The following is a 23,612-nucleotide window of genomic DNA, read 5'->3' as shown; positions in this document are numbered from 1 at the left end:
ATGGCATTTACGTCCCATGGGGCCCCAGCCTAAAGCTTTGTTTGGGTGTCGAAAGAGCACATACTTATCACTTCCAAAGAGGATGAGAAATATTTCAGAATTTTTTTTAACATAATTTATGATCTTAAAATAGTTCGTTAAAAACAGGAACCCCAAATATGTAAAGGCCATGAATTAACAACATAGTTTGCAGTCAGCCATTGGATCTCCATCCTGCTGTGGATATCTAGTAGGGCCATTCACTGGAATGAGTGGGTGATAAAGATTGATATGGTAGGTGCTACCACCACATCCCATCATGGCTGTCGAGGAGAGGCAGCAGGCCACTACTAGTGTAAAGCAATGGTGAATTGATACAAAGCTTTTTACGTTGATGTTTGCTCTTACTCAATATGAGCAGAATGTAACTTGAGAAAAACTAAATATCTCCATTCTCCCCCAGATATTATATGTGTTTGGCAAGGTAATGTGGAATATAATAATTACAATTGTCCTCTTGCAGAAAATTAGTGTATCAAGTTGTAGATGGTTCATGTTATTTATCCCATATGACTTGAATCCAAGAAAGCAGTTCTGTTGGCGAATTGACATTTTGTAGTATTTCATACAATGTCACAAAATCCTCTTGTTTTAAAATAACAGTGTATCCTGAGTCAACCAAGATCTTAAAGAGGTTTTCCAGGCTAAAAATATTGATGATGCATTCTAAGGATAGGTCATCAATATCAGATCAGTGGGGTCTAACACCCAGCACCTTCACTGATCAGCTATTCTCAGTAGGCAGGCAAACTGTCTGCTTCCTTCTATTTTCTCTGTGCTTCAGCATCTCAGACTAGCTGATTGATGGGGGTCCCGGTGTAAGACCCCCTACTGATCTGACATTGATAACCTATCCTTAGGATACTTCAATGTTTTAGCCCAGAAAAGCCACTAAACCATATCTTATTGTGATTGTAGGTAAATACCTCTTGTATGTGTTCCCTATAGAAGTTCCCTGGAATGCTGTAGAAAACACATTGGTCATTATTTTAGCGGTACGTTAACCATTTGTTTATGTAACGTAGTAGAAAATATACCGAAGTCCTTCATAGTCTGTACAACAGTCTATGTGCGTGTTATGTTACTGACAGGTGCAATCATAAAAACATATCTTCATCTCCACAGCAAGTACCATGATGTTTTCATGTTTTATCATTTTTCCTTCTCTCTTCAATATGGATCCTCCTTATGAGGTGTATCTTAACTCCAGGAGATAAGTCCATAAAAGCAGAATGATTTCATCTCCACCACTGGGATTTAATCTTGGTTTCCAAGAGATCTACCTTTCTTTCAAGCCCTCATAATGAATATAACATTGGGCTATTTCCTATGTTTCAGTTCCTTCTCTGTAGGTTTGGATTCCCCTGCAGAATGTCCATTTCCTGTGCTGTTCATGAAGATCTTATCCATGCCTTTTAGAGACTCAAGTAGGTAGTTCTGGAAGGCAGTAAGCGCCGCACATATGGCTGGTCCTCCAAAGCCATGAGTGATTAAGCTGAAGTGAGTCAAGCAGCTCTGTACTCCAGGTTCCAGGATAATGGATGGACGGCTGTTTCCCAATGGAGAACGATCCTGGGCCAATAAGTCAGAAAACTCCTTGCAAATCTGCCTAAAATATAAACCTCAGTATTAGGAAATAACATGGTATACATTAGAGATGGGCAAACTGATTTGTTATTAATATCAGACCCAGGGGAGGGAAAAATGTTTGGACACCTCTTGGTGTCCATGTGACCTCTGTGGCCCAATCACTCAGCGGTGAACCCGGCAGGCACATGACTTAATAGGAGTAATGGTAAGCAAGTTTTAAGTATCTCTTAGATTGGCCTGATTATGCCACCTATATGGTACAAATCACTTTGTTTAGTGAAACTTTATTAACTAACCTGCTTTATACTCTATGCTATGCTACACTTTGGTCCTACAAGACTGGAAGACATTTTTTCAGATCGAGTTTCTCTAATGATCCTGGGAAGTGGTAACACATTGTCAACCATGACAAAAATGTAATATGACCAAGTACTCAAACCACTAATCTCCAAATTTCCTATTACTGACTTTTTATCCCACCAAACATTCCTAAAAGTGCAGAGTTCAGACTAGTCACATGACTAGATAGCATAGCTCAGAGCTGCGCTACCGTTTACGTATATTGCTGTTTAGAGGCAAGGCAATAAAAAGTTAAGTGCAAGTGATTCCTATGATGAGGAATGTACAGATGATAACTGTACCACAATGTAACAATGCTAGAGAAATAATAGACAAATGCCCCATTGTGGCCCCTTCATGAAGTATAATGTCCTTTGTAGTATATAGGTCTGAGTAGTGAATGGCTGCAGCCATCCCACTGATGTGAGGTCTCTAATAATGACCCCTAAATTCATCTACTATAATGTAAAGATGAACAGGGGATTTTATGTTATATATTTTATAACTGGGATAGTAGCAGAATGGGTACTTTGAGAAGATGAGGAAAATGTGGGTGGGATGCCTGGAAAATTAAGGAACCAAAGATGTCTGTGTTGCAAACGTTACAGAGACAAGTCACAACTGGAAGAAGAGACAGGACGTTTTTCCTGCACTGTGTTCACATAAACGGTCTGCAGAGCCCTGTGGAGAGTGGGAAACTACCATTATATGGTCACTGTATAGAGATATATTTATGTATCTGGGATGAGGACCCATTTGGATGTCTTTGCCCCTTCTCCTTCCTGAACCCCCAGCTATACCTCTGCATATAATATACTTTTTAATGTATATAGGGTACATCCTCTGTTAAACTATATTGTAGCAGGTGTCTATTATGTAATAATGCCTTGTATACTAAACTTCCCATCTACAGTGATTATTGATATACCTATTAATCCCAGCATGATACATGCACAGAATAATAAATATGTAACACTTACTTCGTAGCAAGAAGCATGTTCTTTCGCGTGTGGAGCTCAGTGGGATCCGAGTGTTGTCGGCACAGGTACTCTGCTGCAGCTTTAGCTGGGAACTCTGTCTCACAAACATAGCCAAAATCTCTGGCTAGATGTACGGCCTCGCCTACAAATCAGAATGATCCAGTCAGTACCATAGTGTGGATATTACCACTACCTCCATTTTATCATACTTAATTTAATCCTAAAACAAGAATGGAGCCATATGAATCTTGTGTGATTTTCTTCATACAATGTGTGTGCCTTAGACTTCAGTCATTTGGATTATCAGTAGGTCAATCTAGGAACAATTCTGAAGAACTCCTCTAACCAGACTCCATAACTCTATTCTGTAAGTTACCTAGACCTTAGCTAATTCATTCTAGTTGTTATAAAGAGTCTGCTTGTCCTTGCCTGGTGACCCTTACGTAACATCATCACCATCCTCAGTCAGGTGTCATTGACAGAGGCATCTACAGAGGTTAAACCAATCCTCCTTCACATAGGAAGTCCTATATTTGTATACCGTTCAGTTTTACACTCTGCTAATCTCTCTTTATTCCTCATAAACCAACAACAACACATGATTAAAAGTAATTTTGCGTATTCGCCCAAGGCACAGAGATTTGCATAAACATGGAATGAAGGAGAGGACATATTCTGTCTACTGAAAGTGCTGTTTATTAGGAGACTGGTGTCATAAAGTGAGCAGCTTTCATATTCTGCCCAGGGTGCCACGATGATAGATTAACACTACACTGTCTAGCTCCATACACGGCTTCCTCTGTCTCTTACATACGGTAGTTCTGAAATGGTTTAGAGAAGTGACTGATCAACTCAAAATATTCCTTCACAATGGACTACCTAGAAAATAACAAAAGCTGAAGCTACGGCTCTTAACTAGGACACTTTAAGTGATGAAGGCCAAGAAGGACCATTTCCCTGCTCCGATAAAAGAGCAATATTACTACATCAAAGACGTATCCCATGATAAATAATTCTGATGACAGTGCATTTCAATGCAGTGCTTTTCACCAAATATTATTTAGTGTCACCGGCAGAGAAAAAAAAGTTATTGTATCTGCTTAAAGCTGAGAAAAGCACTGAAATATATAGGGTTTATAGGATTTGGAATGGTATTTCTAAGTAAAAAGCAGAGTAAGGAACCTGGAGGGGACAGTGAGAGTCCCAATTATTCCACCCACACTCAGTGATTGACAGCCTTCCATGTACACACACTAAAACAGGGAAAGCAGCCAATGACTATGTGTAGGTAGGGTCATCTGGACGCTCACTTTGATTGACAGTCTTCTGATACAAGTAAAACGCTTAATAACTGTGTGTGGCCGGGTCATCAGGACTCTCATCCTGCCATGTATTATATTCAGCTCTCAGATAGGAATCTTTCCTGCTCTCATATCCTACTTTCAGATAAGGTATCAGAAGTTACCTTAGAGGTTTTCTTTAAGTTATTTTATACAGTATTATGTATTAAGTTCTATGTTATGTACAACATAGATTTCCATCAGAAATAAGCCGTGACTTTCATGTTGGACACTTTCTAGTTTCCACAGTTGTAATAATTCTTTGTATTTGAGTCCTTATATTTCTTACCCTCCACCAGAGATGTCAGGAGAGTCACATTGGCAGCTTTACGTCTTCCTGCCGGCAGATTCAAACCAATTTTTTCCAACCTCTCACGGAGACATCGACCACCATTCTTTGATTTCGCTCTACAAAGCAAAAATGAATAGTTAAGGTAACTAAAAGTCAAGCATGAATAATATTTATTGAGACTGAATTAAAAAAGGAATTGTTGTTACAGGATCTGATTTTCCATACATATGGCCAGGTCTATCCATGGGCTTATTCTTTCTAGTATTAAAGTTTATACTTGGTGTTGAACTACAATTCTATTCACAGCCCATGAACGGATATGGCAATATCACTGGAAAAAGCCATGTAATTGAAGCTAGGTTTTACAGGACATGAAGAAATGGAAATTTTTCAGTTGTTGCAGTTATACTTTGTGTAACAATAGTAAAGCCAAAATATAATGTACATTATAGTATATTTACAATTAATATTTTTCCTGAAGGAATATTTCTACAATGCAACAACTGCAAAGATACATGCCTGAAATGCAGTCACACCACTTTTGGTTTCCCCACTATTATCTCAATTGCAACCCATTATCTACATTTTGATTTGTTACTTTGCTTTTCAGTTTTGACACATTTATAATTTGCTGAGAAATATTTGACATGTCATAACTACGTATTTCCGGACCTCATTAGTATGACTACAAATTCATGTTGGTCATTGTAGACCTCGGTTACATTGTCCTGCCAAAGAATATGCATTAACCATATTAAATACCAATATTTTATTATGAAACATGTAACCAAAGTGTGATGGTTTATATGAATAATTCCCACTAACCTTCTTAGTACTCCTCCCAGTAGAGATGCATTAAGACATTCAGGAGGTGACAGGCGTCTCTGGACTTCTCCCACTGTCACCTTGTATTTGGAAGTGGAACTAAGCAGAGACAATCGTCCAGGAACAGAACAGAAAACCTCATTTGGATTTGATACTCCTCCTATGAGACCTTCTTTATTCACAGTGAGAGAGGACATCATGCTGCTGTTCTTGGATGGCATCGGAACTGGAGAGTAACAAACAATATTGTGCATGGGTCAGATATTAGACACATTAAACCACATTATATACATATACAATGCATACACAAATGCTATGACTCATTTACGGAAAGAAGCTAAGCCTGCTTGTTCACATCCTTTTTGGTACTGGGTAGGGGGACTCTGAGTAGGACTCCATTCTCTAGAGGAACTGAATTTTCAGGACAGGGAACACTAGGCCCATTGCTATGAGGTCTCTACCATTTATGGTAAACCACCATCTATGAAGTGTCCATTGAATGGTACGTACTGGATAACAAAACTATAAATCAGAATATTTTAGCAATGACTTATGATCTTATGTTGGTAGGCTACACTGAGTCAGTGTAATGGCTTCCATATTGATCAGATGCTGATTAGAGATGAGCGAACAGTGTTCTATCGAACACATGTTCGATCGGATATCAGGGTGTTCGCCATGTTCGAATCGAATCGAACACCGCGTGGTAAAGTGCGCCAAAATTCGATTCCCCTCCCACCTTCCCTGGCGCCTTTTTTGCACCAATAACAGCGCAGGGGAGGTGGGACAGGAACTACGACACTGGGGGCATTGAAAAAAATTGGAAAAAGTCATTGGCTGCCGAAATCAGGTGACCTCCATTTTAGACGAATAGTGGATTTCAAATCCGGGTCATATGAGAATGTGAACTTTGTGCCTATGAGACAGGGATAGCTGTACAGGCAGGGATAGCTAGGGATAACCTTTATTTAGGGGGGAATGTTATTAAAAATAACTTTTTGGGGCTCTATCGGGTGTGTAATTGTGATTTTTGTGAGATAAACTTTTTCCCATAGGGATGCATTGGCCAGCGCTGATTGGCCGAATTCCGTACTCTGGCCAATCAGTGCTGGCCAATGCATTCTATTAGCTTGATGAAGCAGAGTGTGCACAAGGGTTCAAGCGCACCCTCGGCTCTGATGTAGCAGAGCTGAGGCTGCACAAGGGTTCAAGCGCACCCTCGGCTCTGATGTAGGAGAGCCGAGGGTGCACTTGAACCCTTGTGCACCCTCGGCTCTGCTACATCAGAGCCGAGGGTGCGCTTGAACCCTTGTGCACACTCTGCTTCATCAAGCTAATAGAATGCATTGGCCAGCGCTGATTGGCCAATGCATTCTATTAGCCCGATGAAGTAGAGCTGAATGTGTGTGCTAAGCACACACATTCAGCTCTACTTCATCGGGCTAATAGAATGCATTGGCCAGCGCTGATTGGCCAGAGTACGGAATTCGGCCAATCAGCGCTGGCTCTGCTGGAGGAGGCGGAGTCTAAGATCGCTCCACACCAGTCTCCATTCAGGTCCGACCTTAGACTCCGCCTCCTCCAGCAGAGCCAGCGCTGATTGGCCGAATTCCGTACTCTGGCCAATCAGCACTGGCTAATGCATTGTATTGGCGTGATGAAGCAGTGCTGAATGTGTGTGCTTAGCACACACATTCAGCTCTACTTCATCGGGCTAATAGAATGCATTGGCCAGCGCTGATTGGCCAGAGTACGGAATTCGGCCAATCAGCGCTGGCTCTGCTGGAGGAGGCGGAGTCTAAGATCGCTCCACATCAGTCTCCATTCAGGTCCGACCTTAGACTCCGCCTCCTCCAGCAGAGCCAGCGCTGATTGGCCGAATTCCGTACTCTGGCCAATCAGCACTGGCTAATGCATTGTATTGGCGTGATGAAGCAGTGCTGAATGTGTGTGCTTAACACACACATTCAGCTCTACTTCATCGGGCTAATAGAATGCATTGGCCAATCAGCGCTGGCCAATGCATTCTATTAGCGTGAACTGAGTTTGCACAGGGGTTCTAGTGCACCCTCGGCTCTGCTACATCAGATTGCTACATCTGATGTAGCAGTGCCGAGTGTGCATCAGATGTGTAGTTGAGCAAAACTGACTCAGCACTGCTAAGTCTCTGCATTCGCATAGGAATGCATTGGCCAGCCTTCGGCCAATCAGCGCTGGCTCTGCCGGAGGAGGCGGAGTCTAAGGTCGGACCTGAATGGAGACTGGTGTGGAGCGATCTTAGACTCCGCCTCCTCCAGCAGAGCCAGCGCTGATTGGTCGAGTTCCGTACTCTGGCCAATCAGCACTGGCCAATGCATTTCTATGGGGAAAAGTTAGCTTGCGAAAATCGCAAACTGACAGGGATTTCCATGAAATAAAGTGACTTTTATGCCCCCAGACATGCTTCCCCTGCTGTCCCAGTGTCATTCCAGGGTGTTGGTATCATTTCCTGGGGTGTCATAGTGGACTTGGTGACCCTCCAGACACGAATTTGGGTTTCCCCCTTAACGAGTTTATGTTCCCCATAGACTATAATGGGGTTCGAAACCCATTCGAACACTCGAACAGTGTGCGGCTGTTCGAATCGAATTTCGAACCTCGAACATTTTAGTGTTCGCTCATCTCTAATGCTGATCATGGGATCCACCAGGAGATTCTTAATACTCACTCACTGAAAATACTTTACACCAAACCCCCTGTTTTAGCCAGTAATAGGCTTTTCTGTCTGTGTGTGTCTGCAGTTCTAATATTCCCAGCTTGCCATCCTTGTGCATCTGTTCACTCCCTACTACATATGTTTTCTGCATGTTTTTTAGTCTCTTCCCTTCCTGCATTTCCCCACAATCTGTTGACACATTTTAAAACATTGGTCAATGCACAGAAAAGTGTTTGTTCAAAAAAGATCATTCTATTTTTATCTATGGCTTATATATTCTACCAACTGCTTACTCTATAGGACTCAAACATTTTTGTAAGCATACTGTACATAGACTGAGAAAGAGTGAGTGCCACTAAGTGTAGTATGATCAATATACGGTATTCAAATTTGTAATAGTTTCCTAGATGGCCTCTCACATTTTGGGGTTGTGATGAGTCACAAAACTAACAATCGCATGGTATTAATAAAATCCAGATGAGAGTGGGAGCAGATCAACCTGTAGTTACCTGAACCAAGAAGGATACAGTGTATAGAGGAGAACTAGGAGATCTGCGCACACTGGGATGCAGTACGACACAATCCAGTATTCTTATTCAGAAACTTTTTATTAGGATAATCTTATGAAAATGGCCAGTACTTGATATGTTTCGGGCTTACCCAAGCCCTTTATCAAGTGCAATAAACTAGAAACATATTACCATATATATATAAACAAGTATGTAAACGATGCTGACCATTTTCGTAAGATTGTCCCAATAAAAAGTTTCTGAATAAGAATACTGGATTGTGTCGTACTGCATCCCAGTGTGCGCAGATCAATGGGAGGCTTTTTTTTCAGCGCAGAAATTCCACACCGAATTCCTCACTATTTTCCTCTGTGTGAATGAACCCTTTCCTTTCAGGTAAACCAAAACAATTACAATATAATCAAAACCCTTGCTGTCCGGCTACTACCTTCAACAAAGGTTTGCTAACTACTGAGAGTTGGGCCTACTGCATAGCTCCCTGAACACAAACCACAGCAATGTACTCATAAATGGTTTCCCAAGAGGAGAGAGAGCCATATATCTGTTTGCTGCCTGGCTTAAAATACACAGACAGTTCAGGGAACAAGGAGTGAACCCCATTTAACCCAAAACCTGAAGTGGCTGAATAGAGTTAAGACGCACCCAATACTCCCCCTACTCCAGAAGCCAGACATTTTACCAGGGTTTTGGTAAGACCCACCAGCAAGGAACACAGCTTTCTCAGCTGCACCTAGAACATGTATGACAGGAACCTGGAAGAAATGTACACTCTTTCTACCACATTGCCTCTGGTCCTGTCACAAGAGATATAACTTGTTGAAAACACAGTCGGGATTGGGATATTTATATCATATACAGATTAGGCAGCTGCATAAAATATCGTAATCCCAACTGTGTATTCACCCAGTGATATATCTAGAAATAATTCAGTTAGAACTGCAGTCTAAGGGTGCATTCACACTGAGTAAACGCTAGCTTATTTTGTAGAGTAAAATTACACTTGTAAATTTTGCTATCCCATTGACTTCAATGACATTTTACAGGCGTATTTTTACAGGCGTATTTTTTACAGGCGTATTTTTTACAGGCGTATTTTTACACTTGTAAAAAAATATCATTGAAGTCAATGGGATAGCAAAATTTACAAGTGTAATTTTACTCTACAAAATAAGCTAGCGTTTACTCAGTGTGAATGCACCCTTAGTGTCACATGAGAGAAGAGAATCTACTCTTTCATATGACACCATTGTATGCTATACAATGCCTGAGATATATAGTAAGTGACCCTCCCCTAAAATTATTTTCTCAACATCTTACACAGCCCGTACTCCATACACAGAGACTCAGTGAGAGGCAGGATTTCACAGAAAGGAGGCAAAATTTATTAATGAGACAAATACTGACAGAAAATCTAAAGTTGTCCGAAGGTTTTGTTACATACTAAGTGTTCAAATTTTTTTCCGTTTTCACATGACAAACTTTCTAATATTTTAATTTTGGGATTAAAGTGGAAGTTTGATTTTGCATGTAATGACTCAAGTAACATGAAATCAACACAGTTTTGAAGAAAAAGACACCAAATCTATGACTTTGGCCTGTTTTACACGGACAGCAGATGATTTACTGAACAGTATGGTGGCAACTACAGCTGTTCTAGAATCAAAGGCATAACATCAAGCTTTTGTTGAGAAGCCTTTTGCCCCACTGCGGCTCGGGGGCCTGGTAGCAATTTATACCTCTGCACCCCCTATAGATATCCCAGACTACTGAGTGGCAAACTAAGTCTAGTTATTATTTTAATAAATTACATAATGCACCTTTTTCACCAGGGGTTTGTGATTTTACACGAAACCCCCCCACACAGGGAGAATATACAAATTCTATACATATGTTGACATAGGATCCCAGCTCTGCAAGGCAAAAGTTCTATCACAGCCACCCTAAAACTTACATAGCAGATGTGAGCACATGTAAATGATGACTAGTATCAGGTTAAATGGGACCTATTACCACCTCCTTCAACTCCAATATGCTAATTAGGCTCTGTCAGATGGGTGGTGCTGGATTGGAACAGATAGCCTGGGACCACCCACCTGACAGTGGAGTAGAGATGTAAGAGAAAGTGTACCACCTTCTGGCACCATGAGGTATGGGTCTGTAATAAATAATAACTAGAAATCTACTTCTGAATAGTCCTGGACTGGCCGTTTACAGTTTACAAACAGTGATTGGTTCCAGGGAGAACTATCCAAGGGAGGCGAAACAGAAGCTTTACATACAGACACAGACTTGTGAGCTTTGTGCTTGGCTAGTTGACAAGGATATTAACTCCATAAGGCTAAGGCCCCACGGGCCGTAAATGCAGTGCTAAAGCGCTGCGGGAAGGACCACTGCGTGAACGAATTGCGGTTCTTTCCACAGTGCTTTGAAGAGAAAGTTCATGGACTTTCTCTAACCATATATCTACGGGAAAGTCGCTGCCAAAGCTGCGATTTCTTCCGCAAAGTGCGGATGGGATTTGCATGACTCCCATCCACTTTGCAAGTACTGTATAACGCCTCGATTTTTCCCACGGCATTTCCAGCCCGTGGGGCTCCGGACTAAGGCCCCACGTTGCGGAAAAACAGCTTTTTTTGTTGCAGATTTTGTTGCGATTTTTTGAGCCAAAGGGATTGGCCAAAGGGAATGGGGAATATATAGGAAGCTCTTACACTTGTATCTTCTGCTCAATCCACTCCTGGTTTTGGCTCAAAAAAACGCAACAAAATTTGCAACAAAAAAAGCTGCATTTCCGCAATGTGGGGCTTTAGCCTAAGAGAGGAAGTAACTTCCTCTAGCATAGTCTGAAGATTGCATAAGGGCGAATTCATATATGCAGCAGATTTATTTAAGAAATTTCTGCAACTGTGTTATTATTGGAATAAGGCTTGCAGAAATCCATGCGCTTACTACCAAAACAATTCCTTTCAGATGAATGGAACAGATTTTCAGTTGCAACAAGTTTGCCACATGTGAATATCTCTTAGTAACCTACTAACAACAATTATTTGGATCTAGAATAATTGTGTTTGATCTGAATGGAACCTGCAAATACAAGGCCATGATAAATCTTGGTATGACAATTATTGTTACACAAGAGAGCACAACAAAGTGCCATTCAGCTTCCTATAATGAATGATCTGGTGCAGACAGGTGAGCAGGGATGATGCAAGAACAAGATGACAATAGGTAAGCCGGCATTGTAATTGTGTCTAACAATTATAGGGGCCGTCATCTAGTCACTATGGGCTCTTCAGTAGCAGCTAACACACATTAAAGAAACATACTTCCCTGAAATGAAGGAGGAGACAGTTTACAGCTAGAATACGCATTAAGTGCCTGCCATTGCTAATCTGGGCTATTTTCACATACTAAAGGTCATTGCGCCAGGAATAACCAAACATTGGTATTACTGAAATTCACTAACAAAAGAGTGAAATAAATTTATGTCATCCTACGTCAAGTAATTAATATGCCTGAATAAAACAATTAAAATCTAGCTTAATATTCATTATAATTATACAATTATAAACTCATGTCCCATTTCTAACCCTATCAGGATCTTGAAAATTGTGTACAGTTAAGGACAACACAGAAGAATAGAGGTCTTGTACTCACCCTATTAGCTTTCTGCCTGCTCAATGTCTCTAAGACCCTCAGCCATTTGCCACTCAAAATATTAAGACCCTATGTGTCTCTGTATTGCCATATGCAGTCGCTACATCATCAGGGGTACATGATCAACTGCCAAGGCTGCCATGTTTCGCCTATGCTTGTAGATTAATATTGCATAGTATTCTTGATTATATCACATTGTTCTGTATATTTAAAAAAAATATGGCATCTTAAAGGGGTCTCCAGGAATTTGTATGTGAACATGGATGTGCTGAATATAAACCAACAAAGTAGTCTGGCTAATAATGGCTATATATATTATAAAGTATAACTATTGCATGTGGATGTAGTAAGTAAGTTTTGCTCTTATAGTCCAGAGATCCCCTTTAACTTATGTGATCTTTTCAGATGTTAAAAAAGTTAAGCGAGTCTCTAGCAAAGCCTTAGTGACATTGTGTCCACAGTTATGTAATACCACAGGTTTGCAACATTCAATTCCTGGAGGCCACAATTCATCTATGAAAAAGACATGGCCCAGGTGTTGAGGGGCCTAAGACAAGAGTAGGCATAAGTTTCCTTCCAGTGTTATAGTAATCACTATCTACTATGCCATGATGTGCATGTATAAAATAACAGATAGAGCTAATGCTGGACAACACAATGATAATACTATATCATACATCTAACTTCTATAAACAGAATGAAGAATCTATTATATGTTTCACTAAGACAATTGCTACTTATCTTGATTCTTGGGTATAACAATCACCCATTCTGGTTATTGAGAGCTGTTTATGACAAAGTTAAAGTAGAGTCTTTCATATAGGGATTTATTAGATGAGGTTGATAGTGCAGGTCAGAAGAATGGTCAGTATGATGAGTCTAATCGACGTACACAAATTTCCCATAATTCCATTGCATTGCTAATAATACTAATAATCAGGCCTGGAAATGACAGTGTTAATAACTTAAACTGTTTGATGTTTGTTATGGATTTGCAGTAAACAGCCAATTATCCTACAGGCGCTGCCTGGCGAATTTCTATAGGCTAACAGCTTTAACTCTATCATTCCTAGAGTATACATTGCACATGAAACAGTAGGTTGGATTTTCCAGTATGTATGAATAATTGGTTGTGCTGATAGGGAGATTTTTTGGAAGAGCACTATGCAGGTGAATGTAGTTGATTCATATCCACCAAAATGTATTTATTTGACATTAAATGTCATGTTTCTATAGGTTCAAGTGTGGCCATATTGATAGGTGAAGTCAAGCGCACAGAGTATTTTGTTCCATCTATCTACTGGCCACTGGATATCACTAAGTAGCAAAATAATGACTAAAAGTGCAATACACACAATTCTAAAAATAATCATGCCCAATAAAAATAGAGTCATTTTTTCTATTGACTAAGATATTAACATGTTATAGTTATTTTAGTTTGGGACTATAAATGATCTTTACCACATTTCACAATGATATTTTTAATCATCACATTAAATATAATATGTAAATGGTTAATATGGAAATCTAACAATCCTGAATAGTTATATTATATATCTGCTGGAATGTACACCCTCCAACTGTCCATTCCCTGTGCAGTTTCTCCAGCCACATCCACATTAAGGAGATATATATTAAAATGAATAGAAGTATGTATACATTCAGTTGTTACAGTCACAATGTAGTATATTTCACATGCTGGAGGGTTCATACAGGCAGATACATCAGGTGCTATGTACGTGGCTTTAATTGATAGATCTTGGTCCCAAGAGTTTATGTAATGTGAGAAATACCTCCCCATCTCTGCTCTGCTATCTCCTTTGCTGCATCTGTCATGGGAGGGACTATGGCTAACAAGATCCACCATGGGGCCAGAAAGAAGCTTAAGATATAATATAGGAATGAAAAGTGATTGCCTATACCTGCATTGGACAAAAGAGGAAGAACCCATGATGTAAAAAAAAGTAAAGCATCCTGTTCCTGAAACCAATGAAATATAGTATTTTCTATAACACACAAATGTGACATGCTGCAATATATTTCTCGCATTAATGTACCATTAGCATAATTTTCTATTGCTTGAGGTTCTGTTTTTTATGTAGATTGAATTGCACAACTCGGTGCAAACAGAAACACAAGGACAAGACTACATCTTCACAAATATATGTATGTATAAGTATTTCCACCAGATATTCAAACAGCATTACAGTCTGGTGCAGTTTAAGACTGTCTAGTCCAGGGGTCAGCAACCTTCAGCACTCTAGCTGCTGTGAAACTACAACTGCCAACATGTTTCATTCACTTCCATGGGAGATCCAAGAACAGCAGAGTAAGTATGCATTCTGGAAGTTGTAGTTTGACAACAGCTGGAGAGCCGAAGGTTGCCTTAGTATTACTTTACTGCCCCTGTGTTGGTAAGGTGCAGGACATCCATGGAAAGAGAAGAAATGACTAGAAATTGAAAGTTCTTGTGAATCAGTACTACCTCTCTATAGACTGCTGTTAAGGCCCTATGTGCATATAAAGACTCTACCAGCCATATAAACCAGCAATATATGATCAAGGACTGTGGCTCAGGTAAACCAACAGAAGCATGTCAAAACCTTAAGTACAAGGGACAACCCACTGACTACATACATTTTCAAAATCCATAGCATAAAGAAACCAAACTGAGCACATTTCAGGTCCAGGTTTTTAAGATATTAGAAAAATCGTCTTCAATTATCTATAACTAAATACCTCAATGGTTTTAATATATGGATGTCTTACAGAGACACAAAAAATAGAGGTCGTTCTCATCCTATCTAAATACATCTAATACATCTCAAAGCAGAAATTTGTATCTTACTACTTTCATTGCTTAGCCACACCCAAGAATACCTTGTAATTGCTGTACAATGACAAGGCCTGATGGCTAGTCAATAATCCCTGAAGATACTACAAATAAGGTACTAGGATAAAAAGTATTACAAATCCACAGAACAAGTCATCTGCTGATCTCCTATATATTTATCACATGCTGTATAATTTAGAATATGTTGATCACATGAAAGAAGCTCTTAGTATTAGAGAGGTATCATTGTCCTTATCTGTTACATTATGATTAAATGTACATTGCAATCCCAGAATCATTGCATACCGCTGTGTAACCAGTTAAAAGCATATCCACCAACAATTGCATAATATGCGCCTACAGACACATGAGCCTTTAAGCTCATAATTTAGACTTTATCTTTATCAAAGTGCCCTGATGTCTGCCCGGCATAAAAATCCTTCTCCGCTCCTGATAATTACTTCCAGATCCATAAACCAATGAAACACTTTATAAAGGAAGCTCAAAGTCTCCCAAATATATACACAGCCTGCAAACTGTTGTCTATCTGGCTCCATTCATGTACCATTTACAATGCATTTACCTAGTTATATGAAGGTGCATTTACCAAATACCCCCATGAGCTCCCCTTTTAACTTTTAAAAGCTATGTCTTATATATATATATATATATATATATATATATATATATATATATATATATATATATATGTTAAATATCTATTGGTTTTATATATTGCACTATGATGTAATGTATACTATATAAAATATATACAATAAGCACATCTGGACCGAGAAATTAGGCAACTATAGCATACATACTTCTTATATTTTACTACCTATAATAACCAAAAACCACCACAGCAAGTATGCCATAACAATTGTAGTGCGGCTAGGCCAACGCTGGCAGATGTTAGTCAATGAACCTGTAAACATATGTGGTTCATACTGAGTGAGCCAAGAATGATTTCTAAATTGTTTTTGGCCCACACCACTGAAATCCAACCCATTAACTAGACTTGTAAGTTTCCTGGCTCAGTGCAGTAGTTGGGGCCTTGCTGCATACGCTAGGCCTCTATTGCTAGACTACAAACTATAATGTTAGAACAAAATGAACAAGTGTTATCTAAATGGATCAGTGCGATGTTACAGGTAGTGGCATCACAAGTCAGTGGTTGGAATTTTCTGCTCTGGCCAAACAAGGGTTAAACAGCCAAGAGGAACAGCCATTTTCCTAGACTCTTCTAATCAGCTCTCTGGAAGTCCTTAGTTGTGACATTGTTAGTGGTTTATGAGGCAGTAAATGCAGGGGAACAGAAAGGAGGATTTGGGGATATGAGACTGGTCTCCCATAATTAGTTTTAATAGGAAAATCCGGGACTCTGTGAGAGGCCGGAGGTTTGATCATAAGGCTGGGCAGGAAATTGAAGCAGACAGTACAGATTGGAAAAGTATTCCCCAAAATCTTGAGCCTGTAAGCACACAGCAAGGGAAGGATACAGGGAAGAAGCCCAGCCACTGCTGCACTCTGCATACCAGGCAGGTCTTGTATGTCCATAATCATTCACATACACTGAGCTCCAAGAAAATGGGCACAACAGGAAGGATGAACTCTGAGTCATCCTGGATGTGGGCGTCTTCTAGTCTCAAAAATGAACACATTTATGCTGCTTAATTCTCTTAAACTGCATGTAATGATACCCTGGGTCACTGATCAAACATGAGTTCACCAAAACAAAAAGGACAAACACATACGAACAATACGTCAACATATGTATCAAAAAGAAAATACATTGTGCCTGTGAATATACAACTAGTGAAAATCACATAACCGCCCAGGACATAGTGCAACTTATAGTATCTAAATGTAAAGATAGCATACGATCAGGATTGAATTCATAAAATAACATCTAAATTTAGGCAATGCAGTTTTATATAATACATGTACTTCAGACCCTTAAACAATATTTTGTCAAAATGCTGTTTGTCACAAATATAATATATACATAAAATAAAAAAATAAAATGAATTATTGCATAAAATCATATAACTGCTGTATGGGGGATCTTATGAGAACCAGATTAAGTGCAGCATATATAAGGGGGAAAGTAATAAGGAAATTAACACTATACATATCCTAATGCAATTGATATTTTGACCAAAACAACTTGATTAACGTGATCATGACATTATTATGTTCTTTACACATCTGATTCAATTTTTATAGATTTGTCCTACGATATAAAGGCTCACTATAAAATATCTGGTACATTGATAAATAGTCACCCCTCATAAGTCACAGCATCTAAACTCAGCCACAATTACAGGTCAGACAGATTTTCCTTGAAATATGGTGACGTGTTATATGACCTGCTCAAGTGACCAGCAGACCTCTGTAGGTGACAATAATAGAGATATAAAGGGAAACAGGGATCATAGTGATTTGTCTAGGAAGAGAATCATATTGTGGGCAACCAATCCCATACCCCATCGATCATGATACAGAAAATCTAGTGTATTTGATAACATTTTATATTAATGTGGATATATACATTGACAATTAGTTTGTTAGCATTGATGACCCCATTAAAGACAAATGCAAGCAGCTAAACATTTTATAATAAGTTATAGGTTTAGAAATATATGGCTTAGACAATTGTATTACAAGCCTAATAAATGGGCACTCATTCACATTAACAGACATGATGGTATGTAGTCAGCAATATTGTCTAGGTGCAATATATATATATATATATATATATATATATGTATATATATATATTATACAAATAAACTGTAGTCCTCAAACACTCATTAAAGGGTATTTGCAGAAAATGGAATTAAGGATAAAAGCATGAAAACAAGTGTTACAATTAATATAAAATATAATGCCTCCTAAATAAATAGTACAATAGACACTATGTCTGGTACAACTATAATAAAAAAAATATTGGTGCTATTATTCTTAAGTATTTCATAGGGGCACAGAACTAGGAGGATTCTGTAAGCATAAGCTGTAGCTTCTTTCATAAATGGACTATTAGGGTCCCTTCTCCATGTATACCTTCCTATTTATAGTAATGTATACAATATGTGTGTTATTGGTTAAGAATCAGATAATATACTAACACTAGCAGCTTTTACTTATATGTGTAAAAAGGAATTCAGCCATTCTTTTCTTTAAAAAAAATTCTATGAGGTATCAGTCAAAGCGAGTATTCATATAACAGAGGGACCCCACAGTATTTTCACTGAAGAGGTTTTCTAGTGCCTCATAGGTAATGCTGAATATAACAGAAGTCTTACCTTTCTTGATGACAGACTGGTCCAGCAAACTAACCCCTGACTCATCCACCACCTAAACAATAAATAGACAACTTGGATTTATTTACATAGTAATATAATAGAAACGGTATATGTAAATTATAAAAAAAAACAAAAAAAACAGAGATATGACCATAGATTTGTTACTATGAATGCAAGTCTCATTCCAGATTATATATTATAACAGGAAAATGGAGCTTAGCATAAATCAAACCTAAATATACAGAAGATACTTTGGCCTTATATCTTCTTAAACGAATTAATAATCATTAAAAAAACAAACAATAATACAGATTAAAAGCCCTGGCAAGGGATCTTGTGATAAGAAGCTGAATATGTGCTACAAGGATCTGCTACCTCCGAGTATATATTGGGCTTATATTAGCTAGTTTGGATTCCTATATGTAGCTCTCCTCTTACCCTATCCCATCACCCACTTCCCATATATATACCCTTTTAGGATGACTGGGACTGGCAGCATTTACATTTGCTAGAAGATGTCATTTTTAAGCCTTATGTAAAGTTTCCAGACTCGAATTCATGAGAAGTCATTACAGAAGAGGAATTTACCAGTGTATGTATATATATATATATATATATATATATATATATATATATATATATATCTTCACTGCGGTCATTCAATCCAATGTATTTTTATCATGGATATTTATTATAGATTTTGGACATAGTACATACACAGTTGCTAATAATTGTTTAGAATACTAATATATGCACATTTCCACATAGAACATCTTCAATCCATTCTCTACAATTCCCAGATACTTAATGTAGCAAGCCCAGTGAATATATGGGAAAGTGAATATATGGGAATATTGCTGACTGACATAAACAGCTAAAAAGTCATCAAAGTGCTGAAATGCCGAACAGAAACCATCATTGTTATCAAACACATCGAGGGAAACAAATCCTAATAATAGTTATTGGGTTTATACCAAGTACATTATGATTTTATACATTGCTACATTCTGTCATATAAAAAGATCAAAATAATTCATAATAATGATGTCCATGAAAAGACAAAAACAAATGAAATAGCAATGAAATATCGTTCATAGTATTTGTAAATCATAACGGGAAACTATAGATACAAATACGGGAAAAGCGGAACGAAACCTCAAGAAACAAAGCGGCATTAAAAATATCGCAAGGAGGGACCGCAAGTACCGCAGGTTTACTGTTCTGATCAGCAATAAAAGTGTAACAGCGTTTGTGTGTCTGCGGATTCCCTTACAAGACACAGTAATGTTAGATTCGTTTCATTTCTTTGTTTTTTTAAAAAAAAAGTTTGCTTCTTTGGTCGTGCTCTGCCCCAGATTTTAATATGGAATTCAATTGAGGGAAATGGGATCAAAGGGTTAACTAATTTTCTGAAAATTCCCTAAGCAATTAGATAATTACAAAGAAAGGAAGATGAGATAATAGTGCAACACAACTACACATAGATACTATGACACTATAGACAGTACAACACAATTGCACACACAATATACACAGACAGTGCAACACAACTACACATATAAACAGTACAACACAACTGAACACACTATACACAACACATACAAATACTCCTACACATATACAGATACTGCACTACATACACAGCAGGCACTGGAAGTAATACATAACCGCACACAAATACTCCTACACATATACCCACACTGTGCTATACGTAATACATAAGCACACACACACAAATACTCCTACACATACACACACTGCACTACATACACAACAGGCACTGGACGTAATACATAACCACACACGCATAACATACACACACTGCATTACTGTACAGTGTAATTGAATGGTAGACTATATTTTCCCCTTGTATAATACTCTTCTATAACATAACATAGCAGACATGTGTCCCCCACTCGAGCGGTATCATACACTGAAATATCACTGCACTGTACAGATTGGACCATGATAAAGTGACTGCAATAGTTTAGAGAAGAGAGCTTCATCCCCGGGGGGTGAGGATTATTAGATTAGATACATATATTCTCTATCACTATCTATTAGTGTGGATAGTATAGGACTATAGGAGCATGCAGGTGACATTACATGGGCCATATATTGCTGCTGCTCCTTAGTACATGGAGGGTGATACCATACTTTTATTGTTTGCATACTCTCAATGCTATATGTGACATAATGGGCAGTAATAATGCCGCTGGCTATAGGTGTGATATATAGATAAGTCTGGAGCCAGTCATGTCAATCTTTTACTCCATTCCTTACCTGCATGTCTTCTATGTTGTGGTGTGACAAGGCATGTATGGACAGGGCACTCTCTGCCAGGCTATGCCCACCATCTCCCAGCCCTGGCAGCAGACGGGGAACCCCCCCGTAGTCCCTTCTGGGGTCCAGGCTGAGCCCCCTGTGTGCCTGAGAAAGCAGTCCTGCGTCTTCCTGGCGACTTCTCTGCGTGTGCCATGCCGTCTGCTGGTGCTGATGGATGGGGTTGATGCCAGTGTAGGGGTCTCCCAGGTGGGGATATCCAGGCTCCTGGCTTTGGGAATAAGATAAGGGAGGTTGTGGGTACGGGGGAGGGAAGTATGGAGGCTGAAAGTCAGAAGCTGGAGTGTGGCAGAGCGGGGGAGCCGAGGAGTAAGCCCCCTGGTTCAGGGAGGAAAGCTGGGACAGACGCCCACCGCTGGCAGCGCCATTCAGGGCATCGGAGCGCTCCTGTAACACATAGGAACAGAGGATTATATCTGAGAACTGGTCACTATAGGACTTTTATACACCTGCTATACATTCATCTCATCCACCACACATATCACAGGGGGTTGGCAAGTTCTAAGATCACTTCTGCAGAGCTGAGTCATAAAGTACACTAAGATCATGGCTAATACATGTCTGCCCACTTATACCTGCAGCTGAAAAGTACATGTATCAAGTATTAGCTGTCTATTCTATCTACCTATCCATCTATCTATCTATCTATCTATCTATCTATCTATCTATCTATCTATCTGTATCTATCTATCTATCTATCTATCTATCTATCTATCTATCTATCCATTTATGTATCTGTATCTATCTATCTATCCATCTATGTATCTGTATCCATCTATCTATCTATCTATCTATCTATCTATCTATCTATCTATCTATCCATCTATGTATCTGTATCCATCTATCCATCCATCACAGTGAGTCATGCTTCTGTTTATGATGCCATCTTCCTCCATCCTCTCAATTCTCTAAAGTAAAATTAGAACATCTCTAAGCACCAATTACCCTCAGCTGGCATCTGGTTAGGCTGGCACTTCCTAAACACATAGAAAGTAATGTATATCTACCTATATAGCTCTGGATAACTGCTGGTAGACAGTAATATGCTGTGCCCACTACTCACCATGGCAGAGTACGCGTGGACTAACATGGGGGCAGCAGAGTTGTCAGCAGGACCCGGCAGAAAAGTAGGATGAATAGGGACAGAGGGAGAGAATATGAATGCGGGTCCTCAGGATCAGAGACGAGGAGCTGTATCCATAGAGTCCAGTACTGAGCTGCTCCTCTGCCCTCTAATGCTCTGAGCCTAAGGCTTCTCCATACACTCCAGATATAGAGGCGGGAGCGCGCCGGGGGGTCAGGAGCGCGCCTTAAAGGGCCAGCACTGCCGCTCTCAGCCTCCCCCAATCCCGCTGACTGGAGATGTGCAGGCAGAAAATATCTCTTTATTCACTGGTAAGTGGCTCATTAACCCGGCCATCTATTGTACTAGGGATGGGAATTACACCAGGACCGGGACATAGAAAAGCTATCTCTACCCTTATAGAATAGGATTATTGACTTTGTTACAATTTATCATTAGGTTATGTCTGTACTATTTATTTTCAGGACTATTTTTACTAGTTATCACTTGTACTGTTTTACTATATATATATATATATATATATATATATATATATATATATCTGTTTGTCACTAGTATTATCCTACAGAACTAGAAGTAAGGCTAAATATAATGGATACCTTTCCAGTTCTCCCTGTAGGCAGTGCAGGGTATGGAGGAGGATGTAGACATAACTAAATAATACTAGTGTATATGTGTGAATGGATGAAGGGCTGGATACACTGGGCTTCTCCATGCTGGGGCTGAGGGAATAAAACAGATGCAGATCTGGCTCTGACACAACCACAGAACATCCCAGCAGTTACTGTAGATGGGCTGGATCCACTCAGCTCATATGTAGAGGGAGCAGCTAACAGTAACTATTGTGGGGCTCTTTAGTAATGACATGTAATATGCAAGACCAAATACAGGACCTCAGGCCACGCCATGAATCAGTATAACAATATTTGTATAGCTCTACAGCCCTACAGACAATATGCACACTACACGTTGCTGTCCTATAAGCCAGTTCGATAATGTACTACTTCAGAACATGTGGGGGTGCAGATCTCAATGCAAAATATGTGACTTGGATGATAAGAATGTGCTACCTCATACATTCTACACTATATCTGTGTTTCTCAACTTTTTGGAAACCCCTTGATAAAAATTGCCTTAGGCACCCCTACTAAATAATTTTTAGCAAAACACATAATACATAGGACAAAGATAATGTTGCACTGAGGCATGTGGTCATCTTCTCAACCAGAGTGTCATGGCTCCCTGATTTATAATCTCTGCGCTATATACAGCTTATGTAAGAGACCACTTGGTTAAATATTTGAGCATGTAAGTTAAGTACCACATAGACAATGAAGTAATCTGACATACTGATGTATAATCTAGGCTATGATTCTACCAACATGATGGTATGATGGCTGGCACTTGAAACATCAGTGTTGGATTTTTGCATTTAAAAAAAATCTGACTTTTTTCTGTTTTGTGCAACCCTCACCACTTTCCTGGAAGGGCATGATAAGGGAGTGGTGTGAGAAGGGCCACCGGCCCGCAGAATTATGATTATTTATGGCAGTTTACTATAGTAAATTGTCTATGAAATCTACATCAGCTATAACGTAGGAATCAGCACAGGATCACCCTCCACTGGTGCAGCAGGAGATATGAAGACTTGTGTTAAAAATGACCCTCTCCATAAAACCTGCCCCAATTGTTCCTGCATTGTCCAGTTCATTAGTTATTTCCCATAGAAGTTTATGTATAAAGTAGGATTGTATACCAAA

General features: G+C 39.2%; 1 protein-coding gene across 1 annotated transcript; it reads right to left on the bottom strand.

Annotated features, from left to right (window-relative positions):
* Nucleotides 1-1,287: 1,287 nt before the first annotated feature.
* Nucleotides 1,288-21,996, bottom strand: TFAP2E (transcription factor AP-2 epsilon). The gene is made up of 7 exons (XM_075262739.1): nt 21,832-21,996; nt 20,709-21,155; nt 18,426-18,477; nt 5,406-5,631; nt 4,578-4,696; nt 2,949-3,090; nt 1,288-1,648 (listed from the first exon to the last, which is right to left on the bottom strand). The coding sequence occupies exons 1-7, from the start codon at nt 21,856-21,858 to the stop codon at nt 1,360-1,362; spliced, it is 1,302 nt and encodes a 433-aa protein (XP_075118840.1). The 5' UTR covers nt 21,859-21,996; the 3' UTR covers nt 1,288-1,359.
* Between the last annotated feature and the right edge of the window lie 1,616 nt (nt 21,997-23,612).

This window comes from Leptodactylus fuscus, chromosome 2 (assembly GCF_031893055.1).
Source record: "Leptodactylus fuscus isolate aLepFus1 chromosome 2, aLepFus1.hap2, whole genome shotgun sequence".
NCBI classification, from domain to species: domain Eukaryota; kingdom Metazoa; phylum Chordata; class Amphibia; order Anura; family Leptodactylidae; genus Leptodactylus; species Leptodactylus fuscus.
The sequence above is the reverse complement of the archived record's forward strand: the minus strand, read 5'-3'. Positions and strand labels throughout refer to the sequence as shown.